We start from the raw sequence: 20110 nt of genomic DNA on the forward strand, positions 1-20110 counted from the left end.
TCGTGGAGGCTCAAGGCCACATTCTAAGGGCCACCGGCCGGAAGGACCGCCACAGCAAGGTCTGCACCGCCAAAAGCCCCAGGGACCACCCCGTCCGGCTCGCCTCCCACACCGCCATTCAATTCTACGACGTGCAAGACCGGCTCGGATACGACCGGCCCAGCATGGCCGTCGATTGGCTCATCAAGAAAGCCAAGGCCGCAATCGACGAGCTGCCGCCGTGGAACCCGAACTCAATTTCTGTTCAGACAACATCTTCTCCGACGGTGTCGATATTCGCCGCCCACACCGGCATTCAATTCTACGACGTGCAAGACCGGCTTGGATACGACCGGCCCAGCATGGCCGTCGATTGGCTCATCAAGAAAGCCAAGGCCGCAATCGACGAGCTGCCGCCGTGGAACCCGAACTCAATTTCTGTTCAGACAACATCTTCTCCGACGGTGTCGATATTCGCCGCCCACACCGGCATTCAATTCTACGACGTGCAAGACCGGCTCGGATACTACCGGCCCAGCATGGCCGTCGATTGGCTCATCAAGAAAGCCAAGGCCGCAATCGACGAGCTGCCGCCGTGGAACCCGAACTCAATTTTTGTTCAGACAACATCTTCTCCGACGGTGTCGATATTCGCCGCGCAGGACACGCAGAACGTGAGCCTCCATTTCTCGATGGTGGAGGCTCCGAGTTCTTTGTTTGCTAATCGGCGAGGCGCAATGGTGGGCAGCAGCAGAGTGGCAGAGCTGGTGAATCAGAACAGCTCGAATTTTCTGCAGGTGAGGATGGTGTGGAGGCCGAAGTTAATGTTAATCTTTGTCTGCCTACAATTGCCTCTGATCGAAGTTGGGCTAGAGGCTGAAGTTGTCGGCTAGACCGGTGAAGTTGCAGGTGAGGATGGTGTGGAGGCCGAAGTTAATGTTAATCTTTGTCTGCCTACAATTGCCTCTGATCGAAGTTGGGCTAGAGGCTGAAGTTGTCGGCTAGACCGGTGAAGTTGCAGGTGAGGATGGTGTGGAGGTGGTGTTGCATGTCGGGAACGACGGAGAGGCTGGCGGGGTGGGATTGGAGCTGTGATTTGAGAGTGGAGGGCTGGCGGGGTCTGTGTTTTTTATCAATGGTGTATAAAAAGGGGTCGGAGGAGAGAACAAGAGTGGTGGTGGCTAAGTCGTCGGCGGTGGGGATGAACTCGGAGTGAGCATTTTGTCTTCATCAAGTTACTCACATGCAAAATTTAACGGCTCCGTGACGGAAATTGGTCGTAGGTACGACGTTGATACGAAAAAATGAGTCCAGGTATCACATTGATAACTTTGTAAGTTCAGGTATCATTCTGAAAGTCCCCTAAGTGTCCAGACACCGTTGGTGAATTTTTTCCTAAAACAAATTGAGGGCAGAATGTCTTTTTTGCCCTCATTTTTGGGCTCACTTGCTCACAGTTGGCGGAGACTTGACGGAAGTTCGCCAGAGGTACGACGATAATACGAAAAGTAAAGTCTAGGTATCACATTGATAACATTCAGAGTTTATGTATTATTCTGAAAGTCACCAAAGTGTCCAGACACCATTATTTAGTTATTATGCTAGGTAAAAAGGGGAGCCTAATAAAAATCAGTTTCTAACTACGGTTGGGCTTTAGGTAGTAGAATAGATCAGGGGCTTCTTAAACACATATTAGGAAACTCTGAAGTGGGAAGAGCCCCTAAGAAACAGAACTCCTCCCATTCGAGCATACAAGAACCGGACGGTGTCTGGACAGTTGGTTGCATGAATTCAAAGTTGACAGTTACTTGGGAATTAAAACTCATAACGGTGCATTTAAGTTGATTGTCTCAAATTATAATCTCCACGGCTTTTGAATATCCTGAATCCTTTTAACGCGCGCCTGCAGCTTATGGCATTTATGAACTTGATTAACACCATTCGATTGCCGTTATTCATTATGCCACGACCATTCAATAGCGGTCATCCATTATGTGGCGGCTATTCAACCATTCAACTGCGGTCCTAAGCCAAATTTCTTGTGGACCCTACCCAATGTGTGTCATGTTGGCCTTGCCAAATTTAGGTTCAAACAGATACATGCATTCCAAATGAGAATGAAGATACTTCAAAGATAGATTCTGGAGTTGGGCACCAACAAAACACATGCCCACAAGGGCCAAAAGGTCCAAGCACTATCGATTTTGGTGGAGTTTTTTCATGACCATGAGGGGTTGTTCAAGGGTGCTTTTGCTCATAAAATTGATGTTCCTAGTGTCATCGATGAGGAGGTCCTAGCGGTGATTGAAGCTCTATGTGTGGTCTAGGGATGGCAAAAATCCCCAGCGGGGCGGAGCTCCATTGGATACCCGCCCCTAATGGGGGAGAATTCGGGGACAAATGGGGAATGGGGATGGGGATCCCCAATCCCCGCTATCTAAGATTGGGGATGGGGCGGGGATGGTATTGTGATCCCCATCCCCAAACCCGTCCCAATAATATATACATATATTTAACTTATATATATTTTAATTTATTTTTTATAATATAAATCATAAATATATACATTTACTATTTTACTTTAATGGCTACACTTTTACTTTAATGGTGTTTTGACTTTTGCACTCACTAAATATTTAATCATGTTTTAAATTTATTTGTTGTAGATTTTGATTTTAAAAAAGATAATATAAGAAAAAAGTATTTTATTTATTAAATTCTTATTGGGGATTTGGGGCGGGTTTGGAGGCTTAGTCCCCAGTGGGGATAGGGACGGGGAATCCCCAATATATTTTTATTGGGGATTGGGGCGGGGATGAGGGTAGAGAATGACCCCGGGGATGGGGATGGTATTGTGATCCCCATCCCCAACCCGCCCCATTGCCATCCCTATCTGGTCTCGAGGTTAGACTCAGATTTGACACGTAACAAATTCTTATCCATTGTTTCAAAAATCCCTCTTTAATTACATGAAGGTTCCGAATGACTTGGCTTAATTGTCTGCACTTACATAATTTTCATTTCCATGTTTCTCATGTCTTCAGAGAAGGTAATCGTTTGGCGGACATGTTTGCAAATTATGGTACAACTCATGAGGGTTCTATATGGCGAGAGACTCTTCCTACATACAGTGAGGTAGATCACTCGCATTCAGGTTTGAGGGCGGGCCTTGTGCCCTACGTTGTCAGAAATGTCCTATATTGTCCGATTTCGTGAACTAATAACACCGAATCTCTTAAAAAAAAAATAAAAAGATAAAAAAACTTAAAATTATCATAGTAATTTTGACCAGAAATTTCCAAATTAGATATTAGAATACAAGGTTTAAAATATAGATTAAAACCGAAAAAATATCAAATCCAAACCGAAACTCCTATTTGGGTTTCGCTTTGGATTCCTCATACATGCACGGATCCGAAACTTGCCACTAGAGGTTATTTAGTTATGGGATTTTGTCCTTTAGTTATTATGCTAGGTAAAAAGGGGAGCCTAATAAAAATCAGTTTCTAACTACGGTTGGGCTCGCTAGTAGTAGAATTCTTAAACACATATTAGGAAACTCTGAAGTGGGAAGAGCCCCTAAGAAACAGAACTCCTCCCATTCGAGTATACAAGAACCGGATGGCCTTACGCAATTGGATAGACATAGACCCGGAAGAGATTCTCCTTTTACAAGAGCTCTTTTTCTGTGCTGATTCAGCAATTTCATCCAACCACTCGCCCATGCCCATCCCAACTAACAAATGCAAAATGGTCCCCTTTTGTAACAGAGAAAATTTGGGATACATGCTCTGACCCCTCAAACAGTCACGTCGATGTGTCAGAAATAAATTCACAAAATCAATTGCGGTAGGTGAACACGCTCCTGTGCGGTACCGCCCGAATCACTCTGAAAAAAACAAAGGAAAAAAAAAAAAAAAAGTTGAATATTTCACACATTGGTGACTATAAATACCAAATACATCATCGCTGAGCTCTGCCCGATTCACTAGTCAAAACCACTGAGCGACTCTCTATCCCTTAGAAAAGAGTCGCCGATCCAAAACCTAATCAAACCACAATGGCGTTCGAGAAGATCAAGGTCGCTAACCCCATCGTCGAGATGGACGGTAAGAGTCTTCCCCCCATCTTTTCTGTTTCCTCCGATCTCTGATTCTCTACCTCAGCTCATCATTTTATTTCGCTGATTGATTCCACCTGATTCGATCGTTTCTCATATTTCTTTGTGAGCTTAATTTTATGCGACGGCGGTGAATTTAGTTTTGGTCTGGTACAGATTGTAAATTGACCGATTCGCCTTATCTAAATCTATAAGTTTGTTAATAAAGATATGAATCTGGAACTGTTTGATCTTTGTTATTCAGAAAACAGGCTCTGATTGGATTTGAATTTCTGGAGACTTTTCATATATGCAATTTGCTTGAATGAGTGAATATGATCTTAAGGGATTTATGTATTATCTAAATCTTAATTTCATCGTTTGCGACTCTCACTTATATTCCGCTACTCACTGTCTTAAGAGATTGGGGTGTTGATCATTGATTCACAATTTTTATGAAGAAAATCTAGTATGGTTTCGGATGGACAAGAGTATTGAGTCATCCAAAACAAGTCTTTTTTTTTTTTTTTCAAGTCATGCTAAGATAGTGTTAACACTGCATGGCACACTTGCAGACTTAATACACATTGTACTTACATGGGTTGAAGAGATTTTACATTCCTCTTTCTCATACTATGAGTCTTTTGGTATGTGTTACAGGAGATGAGATGACTCGAATTTTCTGGAAATCAATCAAGGATAAGGTGTGTTGATATAACTCTTATTGCTCCACCAATATGTGTGTGTGTGTGTGTCTTTTTTCCAGTTTAGATTTTCTGGTCAAGATTTTGATTACTCATGTTTTCTCTTCTCTTCATGTTACATCTGCAGCTTATTCTCCCCTTTTTGGATTTGGACATTAAGTACTTTGACCTTGGTCTTCCTCACCGTGACGCCACTGATGATAAAGTTACCGTTGAAAGTGCAGAGGCTACTCTTAAGTACGTCTTCTTGAATTTCCACTTACTGTTCTGAGAATGATATATTTCCCTGACTTGTGAAATAAAGAAAAGTGCCTAAAGTACCTTTTTACTTCTATATTATATTCTGGTATTCATGTTGCATCTCTCACTTTGTATTTAGGTACAATGTAGCAATCAAATGCGCGACTATCACACCAGGTAGACACTTCTGAACATGCTGGAAATTCGGTTGAACTCCATTTTAAGCCCTTTTATTAGCATTTATGTTTTCAACTGACACTCGAGGATACAAGTACATAATATTGTGGTTATAATGTCACAGATGAAGCTCGCATGAAGGAGTTTACCTTGAAGCAAATGTGGAGGAGTCCCAATGGGACTATTAGGAATATTTTGAATGGTTAGTAAACTTGAAGCAGTGAACTTTTTGTATTTTGAAACTTTAAATGGGTAAATTACAAGGGCTGCTGGCTTTCTTCAGGTACTGTTTTCAGAGAACCGATTCTTTGCAAGAACATTCCTCGCCTAATCCCAGGTATTGTAATTTCATATTGCGTCTATATTGTTTCGTTGGAGTACTGCCGTGCTGATTTTTTTTTTTTTTTTTTAGGTTGGACGAAGCCAATATGCATTGGAAGACATGCTTTCGGTGATCAATATCGAGCAACTGATACAGTTATCAAAGGACCTGGAAAACTGAAATTGCTGTTTGGTAAACTTCCATTGTTGCTTAGTAGTTTACAAGATTTTGTATGTCGTATATATTAGAAGTGCTTATCAATGCTCACTAAAACTTGATGAAAGAAGTGATTTTCCTTTCATTTCTTGTCTTTATACTTGGTGAATAAGGGATTTCTGATAACCTTGAAAATGCTTGCAGTTCCAGAAGGAAAGGATGAGAAGACTGAACTGGAAGTGTACAACTTTACAGGGGAAGGCGGAGTAGCAATTGCCATGTACAACACCGATGAGGTTGATTTGATAATCCATGGTGTTACTGAAACAGCTGCTCGATTGCTGCATGTAATCTCTTTGCTTCTTTAGTAGTGTAACTGTTTTTTTCCCCATGCAGTCAATCCGTGCTTTTGCAGAAGCTTCTATGAACACAGCTTATGAGAAAAAGTGGCCTCTTTATCTTAGCACAAAAAACACTATTCTTAAGAAGTATGATGGAAGGTATGCAGATTCTCCATGAGCCTGGTTTCAAATATTTATGATTATACTTGCTGTTCTCTGAGCATATACTCTTGTTTGTTCATGAGATTAGATTCAAGGACATATTTCAAGAAGTTTATGAAGCTCATTGGAAATCCAAGTATGAAGCTGCTGGCATATGGTGAGGAACTCTATTGGTTTTCCAATGATGGATTTTGAGGTCGTTTGCTTCTTATTGACTTTATATGATTGAATTGGCAGGTATGAACATCGTCTCATTGATGATATGGTGGCTTATGCACTTAAAAGTGAAGGTGGTTATGTTTGGGCATGCAAGAATTATGATGGAGATGTGCAAAGTGATTTCTTAGCTCAAGGTTTGTATGACACTACTAGCAATCTTTTGTTGCACTACCTCTATCATCATATTTGACATACAGAGGGTTATAGTTTCTAACTTCTGGCTGCATTATAGGTTTTGGATCTCTTGGATTGATGACATCAGTACTGGTATGCTAGACCTGATTTGGGTGTTTACTTTCTCTTTCTTATCCACCCTTCCTTCCATCAATACATTCTTTTTGTTGTATAAATTCTTTTTCTTCACTTACTAGAGCTGTTTACGGGTGCAGGTGTGCCCAGATGGAAAGACCATAGAAGCTGAAGCTGCTCATGGTACAGTTACTCGGCATTATAGAGTTCACCAGAAAGGTGGTGAAACCAGTACAAACAGCATAGCTTCAATTTTTGCTTGGACAAGAGGGCTTGCACACAGGTATTTTATAAAGTTTGTTCTCCGAGATCTCTTGATTTTTTATTGTTTTATGATAAAAAATTTAAATGGAATTTGAATGTTGTCTTTTTAACAGGGCAAAGTTGGATGACAATGCTAAATTGTTGGATTTCACTCAGAAGCTGGAAGAAGCTTGTATTGGAACTGTGGAATCTGGGAAAATGACCAAGGATCTTGCACTAATTCTTCATGGACCTAAGTAAGTATCTACTAGAGCGTTATTTGTTTGCATGTGCGCGCACGCTTGGGTTGTGTTTTTCTGTTTCTTTGCATGGACGTTGATTTCATCGTATGCTTCTTGTGGTGTAGGCTTGCTAGGAACCACTACTTGAACACGGAGGAGTTCATTGATGCCGTGGCTGCAGAACTGAAAGCAAAGCTTTCTTGAAAGCCTAGTTGTATGTGAACACTTGCAGACTTGATTCTATGCATTGAATCCTAATTTCTTTCTGTTTTGTGTTTCATGCTTGGTGTTCTGACATAATCATGTGCGAAGTAATGTCAGCCAAAACCTGTTTTATACATGGCAAATTAAACGTGTCAATAAAAGTAGAGTTCTCATTTGGATATTATTGCTTCTCATCCTTGCGATTTCACTTGTGTTTTCTTAAGAAACTATCCTACCTGCTTTTATGACTTTTTTTTCTCTCACATTTCTCATTTGTTATACCTAACGAGATGCGAGTTTTTTTTTTTCAGGGTCGGGCAACTGTGCCGTTTGTTCCTTTTCTCATTCGGAAAGAAATAATGGAGAGGGTGGGTAGAAATGGTGGCAGAATATTTTCCTTCTACTGTTATGTTAGAGATGTTGGCTCATCCAATTTCCAAGTGTATTAGTTTCTTATGTACTCTGGTTTCTGTACTTTTATTGAGTTCCATGTTCTTCCCTCTTCCTCAGTTTTTGGCTTTGGCAAGTTTACCATTTTCACGACCAACTAAATTTTGTAGTATAAAGCGGGAAAAAAGTGTGCCTTTTCATGGGAAATTATATATCCGTCTGCTGGCAAGCCTTACGAGTGTCGCAATGAAAGTTAGGCTACACTGCAGAACTTTATATGGTAAAAATTTACCCATGGATGTATATTTTTGGGGGTGAAATTGACACTTCTAGATAATTATAAAGAATGAAAAGCTAATGAGTTTGCTAACTGATACCAAATTACAACTCTGAGGTACTCGGTTTTAATTTGGGGTAACTAAAAAGTAAATTTTAGATCGGCATCTCAAAACTTGTGCACCCAAATTATTTTAGAAGAGAAAAATCGGTGCATTAACTTGTTTTGCTTAATTACGAAAATTGCAGACCGATAACTTGAATTTCACGTCCAAACAGCCCATCTTTGCACACACTCTCTTAGAGCAATTCCAACAACTTCCCTATAATTTCTGTATTATAGGGAAGCAAAAGTCAAAGCTTTAGCCTCTTTTTCTTCTCCAACTCCAACAGATTCCCTATTTTACAACAATCCTCTAAAATCTCCATATTCTTCCTTAAAATTTTGGAGTTTGCTGTAAATATAGGGAATTTGGTTTTCTCTTTCCTCACTTTCCCTAAAATATGGATAGTTATAGGGAATCTGTTGGAGCAAAAGAGGCTTATTTTTCTCTAAAGTAGAGAAAAATCAAAATATGGGGAATCTGTTGGAGTTGCTCTTACGGCCAAAGCTGAACATATAAGATTATAAGGTAAATAGTCAAAAGAACAATAGCCAATAAGTTCGCGAATTACAACAACTCACAATTTTTTTTGAACCAAACAACTCACAATTAAATAGCACTGAAAACGCAGCATGTCGTGTTATATTCGTCTGGAGACTTGTGCACTCAATTATGTTAGAAGAGAAAAATCGAGAACATTGGTTGTTTGTTTTTTTTTTTGCTGCTTAACTACGAAATGCGTACACCTAATAACTCAAATTTTCATATATAATTCTTTCATCAGTACGAATCTTCATTAAGGACAACTTCAAATAATTTGCGTCGAAACATGTTTGAGATTTTGAAAATCCACAATTAATTAATAAAAAAAAACACAGAGTACCGACTACTACTAATCTGTTGCTTTATATAGCATTTTCACTGTTCTAATTACGGTTAAAAGAGTCAACGTAAATAAGGGAAAAGGAGGAAAAAGAAAATGTGGAGCACCTCCTTTTAAGAAAAGGTGGAGCACCTCCTTTTAAGAACTCTAATCAACTCCACTAGGCACTAGCTACCTAACCAGTTCACCTAAAAGACAACCTCATTGGTACAATTCACCTGAATTTCTTCATCATTTCAAAATTGATCTCCTTTGGTACAAGATTATATACAATCTAAATACAAAAAGTTTCCATCAGTACATGATATAATAAATGTAGCAATAGTATTTGCCATAAAATTGCTGTGAGGGGCACCGTGAGGCAAAGCTTTCCCCTCCATCATTCAGACAACCAGATAACTTCTTTTGGTTACACCCTCGAAATTTTCAATTTCCACCATGCTAAATCACATAAATTGATCAGCTGAGTGATATAATCCTTTCCATCTTTTAAGCCCTTATCGGATTCAGTTGAGCTTTAAAGATAGCGAGACTTGCAGCCATGTATGGATGACAGTACTCCAGTGCAGGACCATAATATTGTTGATCCTTGAGATCAACCTTACTCACATTTCTTCCTTGATATTCATTGTGAGGCTCTCTAGTCATCTCCAAACTAGGCTAACCTTTATCTTCGAGAATGTGATGATTCTTTCTTATATTCAAAACAATCAGGATGACTCAGAGTGCACTAAGAAAACATGAGAAATGGCTTCTCATCCAAACAAATAGAAAGCTCTCTCTGTGTGACTTGGAATGTTTGATCATGAGTTGTCATGACTAAATTCCTAGTTCACCTAACATAAATTCTTTGACTATTTAAATGATGGAATAGGAGATCCAACTTCAGGAAGACGTTCTCCTCAAAAAAAAAAAAGGGTAAATTCCTCCTATGGTACCTGAGGTATTGCTACTTGGACAGTTTGATACCTGATGTATTAAAGGGGACAATTTGGTACTTGAAGTTAGACTTCGTTTGACACTTTGGTACTTCTGTTAATTTTTCTGTTAAATGTAAGGATAAAAATGACATTTAGAATATATGTATAAAAACATAATAAAAAAACATGAGTTTGTGGGTTGATTTTCTTCATAATTTTATAGGTATGGATTAATGCTTATGGGTTATGTTGAAGGTGAAATATTCGAATTTTATGTTTAAGAAATATAGTAATCATATAGTGAACACCCATGAGAGTACTCCATTGAAACTAGTCTCGTACAACTAATTTTTTTTAAACATAAAATTCAATTATGTCAACTTTAACATAACCCAAAAGCATTAATTCATTTTCATTTTCTCCTAAATGACCCAAAAAATGATGAAGACCTAAAATAATACCAAATAATATCATCGCATTGTGTTTATGAAGAGGAGGAAAAATCAGTGGATTCATAGAGAATAGTACCAAAAAAATATCTGATTATTATATTTCTTTAACATAAAATTCGAATATTTCACCTTCAACATAACTCATAAACATTAATTCATACCTATAAAATTATGAAGAACGGCAATCAACCCACAAACTCATGTTTTTTTTATTATGTTTTTATACATATATTCTAAATGTCAATTTTATCCTTACATTTAACAGAAAAATTAACAGAAGTACCAAAGTGTCAAACAAAGTCTAACTTCAGGTATCAAACTGTCCCCTTTAATACATCGGGTATCAAACTGTCTAAGTAGCAATACCTCAGGTACCATAGGAGGAATTTACCCAAAAAAAAAACACGGACTTAAAAATCGAAATTATTATTATTTTTTTTTCACATGACGATATTTTAATTACCTCCCAATTAAATTTCGTGAGATTTTATCGAAATTTCCCGAAATCTCGCCAATATCTAAAAAATCCCGAAAATATCGGGAACTTTGCCGCGATATTAGCATTTTTTCAGCAAATAAACCAACCAAAATTTCAAGGCTGGGTTTCGAACCTGTGCCAGCACCAAATAAATTGGAAGCCTTTGCCAATCCAACCAAACTGACGTTCAGCGTGCATGCACCTTGGATTATATTTAAACCATCAGCTCTTTCTTTCTTTGCTTTACCACCCTGTTAGTTTCTTACTTAGCTAAGCTCTTATCACACTCGTACTCCATATTTCCAAAACGAAATTAAATTAGTTAAAGCTTCTAACAATTAACAAAACCCAAATTTCTTGGTCAAATTTTGACCAAAAAATAAAAACCATATTAGCCAAACAATTATTTCTCTCTATAAAAATAAATGAAAATGTGTGATTAAACCTGTCTTTCATTCTAATTAGATTAGTTTTACATTAAGATGTTTCGGTAAATAGACGTAATAAAATGCAAATTATTTTCAACTATATTACACATAAACTAGGATGTGTAAAAGACTATAGGTGTAATTTCATGTTTCAAATTGTGTTCCAATCCATATAACATCAAAAGTTGAGAATTTGAGATGTATTAAGTTAAATGTCAAAAATCTTTATTTTGTCAGCGCATATGAATTTATCTTATTTCACTACAAATCCATATGCAATGAGTTTGCTCAACATTTTATTGATATAAATACAAGAGATAATTGATCAAATAAACATTTCTTAAAGCTTCATTTCAAATTTCCATATTTTTATATAGATTTCCGTTGTTTTTTTTTAAATATTTACCGAAATCGATATTTCCCCGATATTTCCGTTGAAATTTCCGTTTACAGGACCATCGATATTTCCTCGAAACTCGATATTTTGGTCCTTGCTTGGTCGACAATACCTTCCAGGTAATATTTTGGTTGGCAGTACCTCTAGAATATATATTCCAATCAGTAGTACCCTCCGATGCGTCATCTGGTTAGCAGTACCCTCCAGATGACATGAGATAGTTAGTCGGCAATACCCTCTAACTATCTATTCTGGTCGGCAGTACACTCCGATGCGTCATTTGGTCGGCACCACCTTCCAGATGGCATTAGATGGTTAGTTGGCAGAACCCTCTAGCTATCACCTCCTCGTGTTCCTGTCGACAGTACCCTTCGATGTGTCTCTGGTCGGCAATACCCTCCAGGTGGCACGAGATGATTGGTCGGCAGTTCCCTCATCGCCTGTTTTATGACATGAGTATTTTTAATGAGATTTCTGAGATTTTTAAAAGGATTTTGAGATGAGATTTACAGTATGATTTGACATACCAGTATATTTTCTAGATTTCTAAAATTGATTTCGAGATGTTTTATCATGAGTATTTTAATGAGATTTCTGAGATTATAAGATTTTCGAGATTTCTGAAATGAATATGAGATACTTGAGTTTTAAATGAATTGATTTGCAGTACATTTTTGAGATTTCAATAAAAAGGAGGATTAAGAGTATTTTCACGATAAATTACTGCATGCTCGGGCTTTATATGAAAATAAAATTGGGAAAACATTAAATCTTATTATTGTTTCCTTTGAAATTATTTGTTTTTCGTCCACTCACTCTAATGGTTTTGAAATGCTTTTCCTTGGGATTTTTGGTTTCTCATGCCCAATCTGCAGATAAGTTGAGGTCGGCGTGCGTAGGAGTTGAGGCATAGTGTCCACTGCTTCCATCTTCGTTGTAGGTTACTATTTAGTCTACTTTATCATATTTCAGTTCATTGTGTAGTTTGCTATGATAACCAACTTTTAGTTGTATTAATGATAATTTGAGATTAGAGATCTAAGTTTAAGTTTTCTTAGATATCCTATGAGAGCTGAATTATTTGTGGAGAGCATGTAGGCTCTTGAAGTTTGGGTTGCCTTTGTGGGTTTTAGAAGTGTTCCTTTTGTTTACAGGTTTGACGCTTTGGGTAGTCCAATTTTAAGGAAAATTTTTTTAAAAAATTTGGTAAAATTTATTCTAAGATCGGCCCTGCAGGGCCACTTCGGATTTCAGGGTGATTTTTGTCTGTCAACTTGGTATCAGAGCAGTTGGTTGTTAGGTCCTGTAGACTTTCTTACTCTCTTGTACCTAACATACTTGGTGATGCTCATTACCCCTTGAGTGATGGCCCAATTGCAGTGGTTCCCCATCTTATACTCTTCGGTGTTGGTGCAATCATCAAGTGTTTAAGGTATGCATCTCGATGTCGTTCCTTTCATTTATTTGGTCTTGACTTTCCATTTTCTGGTACTATGCCTCTTAGACACCAGCCTCATAGGAATTCTTCACGTGTAGAGTAATAAGTAATGTTTGCACCCTCTTGGTGATTGAAAGAAACTTACATTGCTAGGTTGAGCATGGATTACGAATTGAGAATCAAGATATGGCTATCCTTTGTTTTTGAGTTCAGCAAGTTTATTGATGCTAATTTGAGGTGTGAGGCCAGAGTGCAATTACACTCACGATTAATAGTGATGGGTGGCCTAAAAAAACCAAAACTGAAAATAAAAAATAAAAAATGGGGCAACACGAGGACTACCTAGGAGGTCGCTCATCCTAGCACTGCACTCACACAAGCAAGCTTAACTTCGGAGTTCTGATGGGATCTGATGCATTATTGTAGGTATGAACCCGTTAGTGTGTGCATAATCAATTTCTATAAAGGCTTTATCTCACTCCCTAGAGCGTTTGAACAAAAACGACAAAGGGATGGGCAGGGGCGGACCTGTTATTAGGCCCGACGGGGTCCGGACCCCCCCAGCCTTTTTCACTTAGCTCTTAATTATGCTTAAGCTTTATAATGAAAACAGCAAAAAGTCGAGTTTGCTGAGGAAAGTCTACTACTGGACACCACCCCCAGCTCTTTAACAACTCAGGTGAGTACTGATAAAAATAATAGTAGTATTTGATTGATTGACCATAGGAGTATTTAGGATTATGATAAATAACATAGCCATAAATAAATATACAGAAATAAAGGATGATTAGTGATTAATTCTTTCTTTCTTTTTCCTTATTTGCATGATCGTCAAATTAGTTTTGATACTTGGTTGATTAAAAGTCAAATTAGCTCAATAATTGGTGCTTGTTAGAATACATAGATTTTGTGGAGAGTTCTGGTATTATTTCAGGATGTTCTCTCTATGCTTATTGTAATCTGGGGTTCAGACTCTATGTCCCCCCCCTTGTATTCTGCAATTTCATTAATCAAGGCTTGAGGGCAGCCGCACTAGTCCGTTTTCAAAAAAAGTCATCTTATCTTCATTTATTGAGCTGTTCATTCGTGTTATCATTGGTTTAGTTTTAACTATTGGCTTATGAATTATATACTACATAATTTATTAAATTATTGTTATAGTTGTATTTATTTACAAACAAATTTTTTTATAATAAATTATTTCTGATAATTTATACTTCTATCTGGACCCCCCCAAGGTTTAAATCCTGGTTCCGCCACTGGGGATGGGTCCTGTACGTTACACCATCTTCATCACCTCCTTGCCCAGCAAAGGTAGCACCATCCCTGTTCTCTTTCTCTTAACTATCCATAAAAATATAGTGAGTTGTCAGAATATAATTCACTGGTCGAACAGAGCCCAAGAGCCCCAAGGTCCAAGGCCAATCTTTTATATACCTACTGTGTACAATCGCCACGGGCATCACATAAGCCTTCGAAGAGTTGGACCGAATTGGTACACAAACAAAGTAGCCGAAATAAAAAAGAGCGGAAATCAAAAATAATTAAATGAAAAAATCAAAGGCAAAAAGGGAAAAAGAGGGGTGCAATACGAGGACTTCCCAAGAGATCACCCATCCAAGTACTGCTCTCGCCCAAACAAGCTTAACTTCGGAGTTCTGATGGGATCCGGTGCATTATTGCGGGTATGATCGCACCCGTTAGTGTATGCAGAATCAATTTATATAAAGGCTTCATCTCACTTCTCTAGAGCGCTTGAACAAAGGCGAAAGAGTGGGTGGGTTCCGTACGTTGCACCATCTCCATCACCTCCATGCCCGGCTAAGGTAGCCCCATCCCTGTTCTGTTTCTGTTAAAAAAAATTAAAAATAGTGAGTTGTCGGAATATAATTCTTTGGTCGGACAGAGCCCAAGAGCCCCAAGGCCCAAGGCCAATCTTTTTGACATCTTAAGCTGTGTACAATCGCCACGGACATCGCATAAGCCTTGGAAGAGTCGGTACGCGAGCAAAGTAGCCGAAATCAAAAGGAGGCGGAAATCAAAAATAATTAAATGAAAAAAAATCAATCAAAGGCAAAAAGGGGGGTGCAACACAAGGACTTCCCAGGAGGTCACCCATCCTAATACTGCTCTCGCCCAAGCAAGCTTAACTTCGGAGTTCTGATGGGATCCGGTGCATTATTGCTGGTATGATCGCATCCGTTAGTGTATGCAGAATCAATTTATATAAAGGCTTCATCTCACTTCTCTAGAGCGCTTGAACAAAGACGACAGAGGGTGGGTGGGTGGGTGGGTTCCGTACGTTGCACCATCTCCATCACCTCCATGCCCGGCTAAGGTAGCCCCGTCCCTGTTCTGTTTCTGTTAAAAAAAATTAAAAATAGTGAGTTGTCGGAATATAATTCTTTGGTCGGACAGAGCCCAAGAGCCCCAAGGCCAATCTTTTTGACATCTTAAGTTGTGTACAATCGCCACGGACATCGCATAAGCCTTGGAAGAGTCGGTACGCGAGCAAAGTAGCCGAAATCAAAAGGAGGCGGAAATAAAAAATAATTAAATGAAAAAAATCAAAGGCAAAAAAGGGGGTGCAACACGAGGACTTCCCAGGAGATCACCCATCCTAGTACTGCTCTCGCCCAAGCAAGCTTAACTTCGGAGTTCTGATGGGATCCGGTGCATTATTGTGGGTATGATTGCACCCGTTAGTGTATGCAGAATCAATTTATATAAAGGCTTCATCTCACTTCTCTAGAGCGCTTGAACAAAGGCGACAGAGGGTGGGTGGGTGGGTTCCGTACGTTGCACCATCTCCATCACCTCCATGCCCGGCTAAGGTATCCCCGTCCCTGTTCTGTTTCTGTTAAAAAAAATAAAAATATTGAGTTGTCGGAATATAATTCTTTGGTCGGACAGAGCCCAAGAGCCCCAAGGCCCAAGGCCAATCTGTTTGACGTCTTAAGCTGTGTACAATCGCCACGGACATCGCATAAGCCTTGGAAGAGTCGGTACGCGAGCAGAGTAGCCGAAATCAAAAGGAGGCGGAAATCAAAAATAATTAAATGAAAAAAATCAAAGGCAAAAAAAGGGGTGCAACACGAGGACTTCCCAAGAGGTCACCCATCCTAGTACTGCTCTCGCCCAAGCAAGCTTATCTTCGGAGTTCTGATGGGATCCGGTGCATTATTGCTGGTATGATCGCACCCATTAGTGTATGCAGAATCAATTTATATAAAGGCTTCATCTCACTTCTCTAGAGCGCTTGAACAATGACGACAGAGGGTGGGTGGGTGGGTGGGTTCCGTACGTTGCACCATCTCCATCACCTCCATGCCCGGCTAAGGTAGCCCCGTCCCTGTTCTGTTTTTGTTAAAAAAAATTAAAAATAGTGAGTTGTCGGAATATAATTCTTTGGTCGGACAGAGCCCAAGAGCCCCAAGGCCAATCTTTTTGACATCTTAAGCTGTGTACAATCGCCACGGACATCGCATAAGCCTTGGAAGAGTCGGTACGCGAGCAAAGTAGCCGAAATCAAAAGGAGGCGGAAATCAAAAATAATTAAATGAAAAAAAATCAATCAAAGGCAAAAAGGGGGGTGCAACACAAGGACTTCCCAGGAGGTCACCCATCCTAATACTGCTCTCGCCCAAGCAAGCTTAACTTCGGAGTTCTGATGGGATCCGGTGCATTATTGCTGGTATGATCGCACCCATTAGTGTATGCAGAATCAATTTATATAAAGGCTTCATCTCACTTCTCTAGAGCGCTTGAACAAAGACGACAGAGGGTGGGTGGGTGGGTGGGTTCCGTACGTTGCACCATCTCCATCACCTCCATGCCCGGCTAAGGTAGCCCCGTCCCTGTTCTGTTTCTGTTAAAAAAAATTAAAAATAGTGAGTTGTCGGAATATAATTCTTTGGTCGGACAGAGCCCAAGAGCCCCAAGGCCAATCTTTTTGACATCTTAAGCTGTGTACAATCGCCACGGACATCGCATAAGCCTTGGAAGAGTCGGTACGCGAGCAAAGTAGCCGAAATCAAAAGGAGGCGGAAATAAAAAATAATTAAATGAAAAAAATCAAAGGCAAAAAAGGGGGTGCAACACGAGGACTTCCCAGGAGATCACCCATCCTAGTACTGCTCTCGCCCAAGCAAGCTTAACTTCGGAGTTCTGATGGGATCCGGTGCATTATTGTGGGTATGATTGCACCCGTTAGTGTATGCAGAATCAATTTATATAAAGGCTTCATCTCACTTCTCTAGAGCGCTTGAACAAAGGCGACAGAGGGTGGGTGGGTGGGTTCCGTACGTTGCACCATCTCCATCACCTCCATGCCCGGCTAAGGTATCCCCGTCCCTGTTCTGTTTTTGTTAAAAAAAATAAAAATATTGAGTTGTCGGAATATAATTCTTTGGTCGGACAGAGCCCAAGAGCCCCAAGGCCCAAGGCCAATCTGTTTGACGTCTTAAGCTGTGTACAATCGCCACGGACATCGCATAAGCCTTGGAAGAGTCGGTACGCGAGCAGAGTAGCCGAAATCAAAAGGAGGAGGAAATCAAAAATAATTAAATGAAAAAAATCAAAGGCAAAAAAAGGGGTGCAACACGAGGACTTCCCAAGAGGTCACCCATCCTAGTACTGCTCTCGCCCAAGCAAGCTTATCTTCGGAGTTCTGATGGGATCCGGTGCATTATTGCTGGTATGATCGCACCCATTAGTGTATGCAGAATCAATTTATATAAAGGCTTCATCTCACTTCTCTAGAGCGCTTGAACAATGACGACAGAGGGTGGGTGGGTGGGTGGGTTCCGTACGTTGCACCATCTCCATCACCTCCATGCCCGGCTAAGGTAGCCCCGTCCCTGTTCTGTTTTTGTTAAAAAAAATTAAAAATAGTGAGTTGTCGGAATATAATTCTTTGGTCGGACAGAGCCCAAGAGCCCCAAGGCCAATCTTTTTGACATCTTAAGCTGTGTACAATCGCCACGGACATCGCATAAGCCTTGGAAGAGTCGGTACGCGAGCAAAGTAGCCGAAATCAAAAGGAGGCGGAAATCAAAAATAATTAAATGAAAAAAAATCAATCAAAGGCAAAAAGGGGGGTGCAACACAAGGACTTCCCAGGAGGTCACCCATCCTAATACTGCTCTCGCCCAAGCAAGCTTAACTTCGGAGTTCTGATGGGATCCGGTGCATTATTGCTGGTATGATCGCACCCATTAGTGTATGCAGAATCAATTTATATAAAGGCTTCATCTCACTTCTCTAGAGCGCTTGAACAAAGACGACAGAGGGTGGGTGGGTGGGTGGGTTCCGTACGTTGCACCATCTCCATCACCTCCATGCCCGGCTAAGGTAGCCCCGTCCCTGTTCTGTTTCTGTTAAAAAAAATTAAAAATAGTGAGTTGTCGGAATATAATTCTTTGGTCGGACAGAGCCCAAGAGCCCCAAGGCCAATCTTTTTGACATCTTAAGCTGTGTACAATCGCCACGGACATCGCATAAGCCTTGGAAGAGTCGGTACGCGAGCAAAGTAGCCGAAATCAAAAGGAGGCGGAAATAAAAAATAATTAAATGAAAAAAATCAAAGGCAAAAAAGGGGGTGCAACACGAGGACTTCCCAGGAGATCACCCATCCTAGTACTGCTCTCGCCCAAGCAAGCTTAACTTCGGAGTTCTGATGGGATCCGGTGCATTATTGTGGGTATGATTGCACCCGTTAGTGTATGCAGAATCAATTTATATAAAGGCTTCATCTCACTTCTCTAGAGCGCTTGAACAAAGGCGACAGAGGGTGGGTGGGTGGGTTCCGTACGTTGCACCATCTCCATCACCTCCATGCCCGGCTAAGGTATCCCCGTCCCTGTTCTGTTTCTGTTAAAAAAAATAAAAATATTGAGTTGTCGGAATATAATTCTTTGGTCGGACAGAGCCCAAGAGCCCCAAGGCCCAAGGCCAATCTGTTTGACGTCTTAAGCTGTGTACAATCGCCACGGACATCGCATAAGCCTTGGAAGAGTCGGTACGCGAGCAGAGTAGCCGAAATCAAAAGGAGGCGGAAATCAAAAATAATTAAATGAAAAAAATCAAAGGCAAAAAAAGGGGTGCAACACGAGGACTTCCCAAGAGGTCACCCATCCTAGTACTGCTCTCGCCCAAGCAAGCTTATCTTCGGAGTTCTGATGGGATCCGGTGCATTATTGCTGGTATGATCGCACCCATTAGTGTATGCAGAATCAATTTATATAAAGGCTTCATCTCACTTCTCTAGAGCGCTTGAACAATGACGACAGAGGGTGGGTGGGTGGGTGGGTTCCGTACGTTGCACCATCTCCATCACCTCCATGCCCGGCTAAGGTAGCCCCGTCCCTGTTCTGTTTTTGTTAAAAAAAATTAAAAATAGTGAGTTGTCGGAATATAATTCTTTGGTCGGACAGAGCCCAAGAGCCCCAAGGCCAATCTTTTTGACATCTTAAGCTGTGTACAATCGCCACGGACATCGCATAAGCCTTGGAAGAGTCGGTACGCGAGCAAAGTAGCCGAAATCAAAAGGAGGCGGAAATAAAAAATAATTAAATGAAAAAAATCAAAGGCAAAAAAGGGGTGCAACACGAGGACTTCCCAGGAGGTCACCCATCCTAGTACTGCTCTCGCCCAAGCAAGCTTAACTTTGGAGTTCTGATGGGATCCGGTGCATTATTGTGGGTATGATTGCACCCATTAGTGTATGCAGAATCAATTTATATAAAGGCTTCATCTCACTTCTCTAGAGCGCTTGAACAAAGGCGACAGAGGGTGGGTGGGTGGGTTCCGTACGTTGCGCCATCTCCATCACCTCCATGCCCGGCTAAGGTATCCCCGTCCCTGTTCTGTTTCTGTTAAAAAAAATAAAAATATTGAGTTGTCGGAATATAATTCTTTGGTCGGACAGAGCCCAAGAGCCCCAAGGCCCAAGGCCAATCTGTTTGACGTCTTAAGCTGTGTACAATCGCCACGGACATCGCATAAGC

General features: G+C 40.4%; 1 protein-coding gene and 11 non-coding genes across 12 annotated transcripts; 1 reads left to right on the forward strand and 11 right to left on the reverse strand.

Annotated features, from left to right (window-relative positions):
• The first annotated feature begins 3929 nt into the window (after nucleotides 1-3929).
• Nucleotides 3930-7846, forward strand: LOC133720968 (isocitrate dehydrogenase [NADP]). The gene is made up of 16 exons (XM_062147463.1): nucleotides 3930-4088; nucleotides 4739-4782; nucleotides 4910-5019; nucleotides 5162-5199; nucleotides 5324-5401; nucleotides 5483-5536; nucleotides 5612-5713; nucleotides 5882-5973; nucleotides 6074-6177; nucleotides 6269-6337; nucleotides 6418-6533; nucleotides 6632-6666; nucleotides 6789-6931; nucleotides 7026-7148; nucleotides 7259-7347; nucleotides 7649-7846. Exons 1-15 carry the CDS (start codon nucleotides 4040-4042, stop codon nucleotides 7335-7337), a joined length of 1236 nt encoding a protein of 411 aa, XP_062003447.1. The 5' UTR covers nucleotides 3930-4039; the 3' UTR covers nucleotides 7338-7347; nucleotides 7649-7846.
• A 6837-nt stretch (nucleotides 7847-14683) lies between these two features.
• Nucleotides 14684-14802, reverse strand: LOC133724011 (5S ribosomal RNA). The gene has a single exon (XR_009853430.1). It is a non-coding gene; the product is annotated as a 5S ribosomal RNA (ribosomal RNA).
• Nucleotides 14803-15185: 383 nt separating this feature from the next.
• On the reverse strand, nucleotides 15186-15304 carry LOC133724005 (5S ribosomal RNA). Its single transcript, XR_009853424.1, has one exon. It is a non-coding gene; the product is annotated as a 5S ribosomal RNA (ribosomal RNA).
• Nucleotides 15305-15685: 381 nt separating this feature from the next.
• LOC133724014 (5S ribosomal RNA) lies at nucleotides 15686-15804 on the reverse strand. Its single transcript, XR_009853433.1, has one exon. It is a non-coding gene; the product is annotated as a 5S ribosomal RNA (ribosomal RNA).
• Nucleotides 15805-16187: 383 nt separating this feature from the next.
• Nucleotides 16188-16306, reverse strand: LOC133723987 (5S ribosomal RNA). Its single transcript, XR_009853407.1, has one exon. It is a non-coding gene; the product is annotated as a 5S ribosomal RNA (ribosomal RNA).
• Nucleotides 16307-16692: 386 nt separating this feature from the next.
• LOC133724039 (5S ribosomal RNA) lies at nucleotides 16693-16811 on the reverse strand. The gene has a single exon (XR_009853455.1). It is a non-coding gene; the product is annotated as a 5S ribosomal RNA (ribosomal RNA).
• A 381-nt stretch (nucleotides 16812-17192) lies between these two features.
• Nucleotides 17193-17311, reverse strand: LOC133724015 (5S ribosomal RNA). The gene has a single exon (XR_009853434.1). It is a non-coding gene; the product is annotated as a 5S ribosomal RNA (ribosomal RNA).
• A 383-nt stretch (nucleotides 17312-17694) lies between these two features.
• On the reverse strand, nucleotides 17695-17813 carry LOC133724019 (5S ribosomal RNA). The gene has a single exon (XR_009853438.1). It is a non-coding gene; the product is annotated as a 5S ribosomal RNA (ribosomal RNA).
• A 386-nt stretch (nucleotides 17814-18199) lies between these two features.
• On the reverse strand, nucleotides 18200-18318 carry LOC133724051 (5S ribosomal RNA). The gene has a single exon (XR_009853465.1). It is a non-coding gene; the product is annotated as a 5S ribosomal RNA (ribosomal RNA).
• A 381-nt stretch (nucleotides 18319-18699) lies between these two features.
• LOC133724016 (5S ribosomal RNA) lies at nucleotides 18700-18818 on the reverse strand. The gene has a single exon (XR_009853435.1). It is a non-coding gene; the product is annotated as a 5S ribosomal RNA (ribosomal RNA).
• A 383-nt stretch (nucleotides 18819-19201) lies between these two features.
• LOC133724029 (5S ribosomal RNA) lies at nucleotides 19202-19320 on the reverse strand. The gene has a single exon (XR_009853447.1). It is a non-coding gene; the product is annotated as a 5S ribosomal RNA (ribosomal RNA).
• A 380-nt stretch (nucleotides 19321-19700) lies between these two features.
• On the reverse strand, nucleotides 19701-19819 carry LOC133724017 (5S ribosomal RNA). Its single transcript, XR_009853436.1, has one exon. It is a non-coding gene; the product is annotated as a 5S ribosomal RNA (ribosomal RNA).
• Nucleotides 19820-20110: the final 291 nt, after the last annotated feature.

This window comes from Rosa rugosa, chromosome 7, assembly GCF_958449725.1.
Source record: "Rosa rugosa chromosome 7, drRosRugo1.1, whole genome shotgun sequence".
NCBI lineage: Eukaryota > Viridiplantae > Streptophyta > Magnoliopsida > Rosales > Rosaceae > Rosa > Rosa rugosa.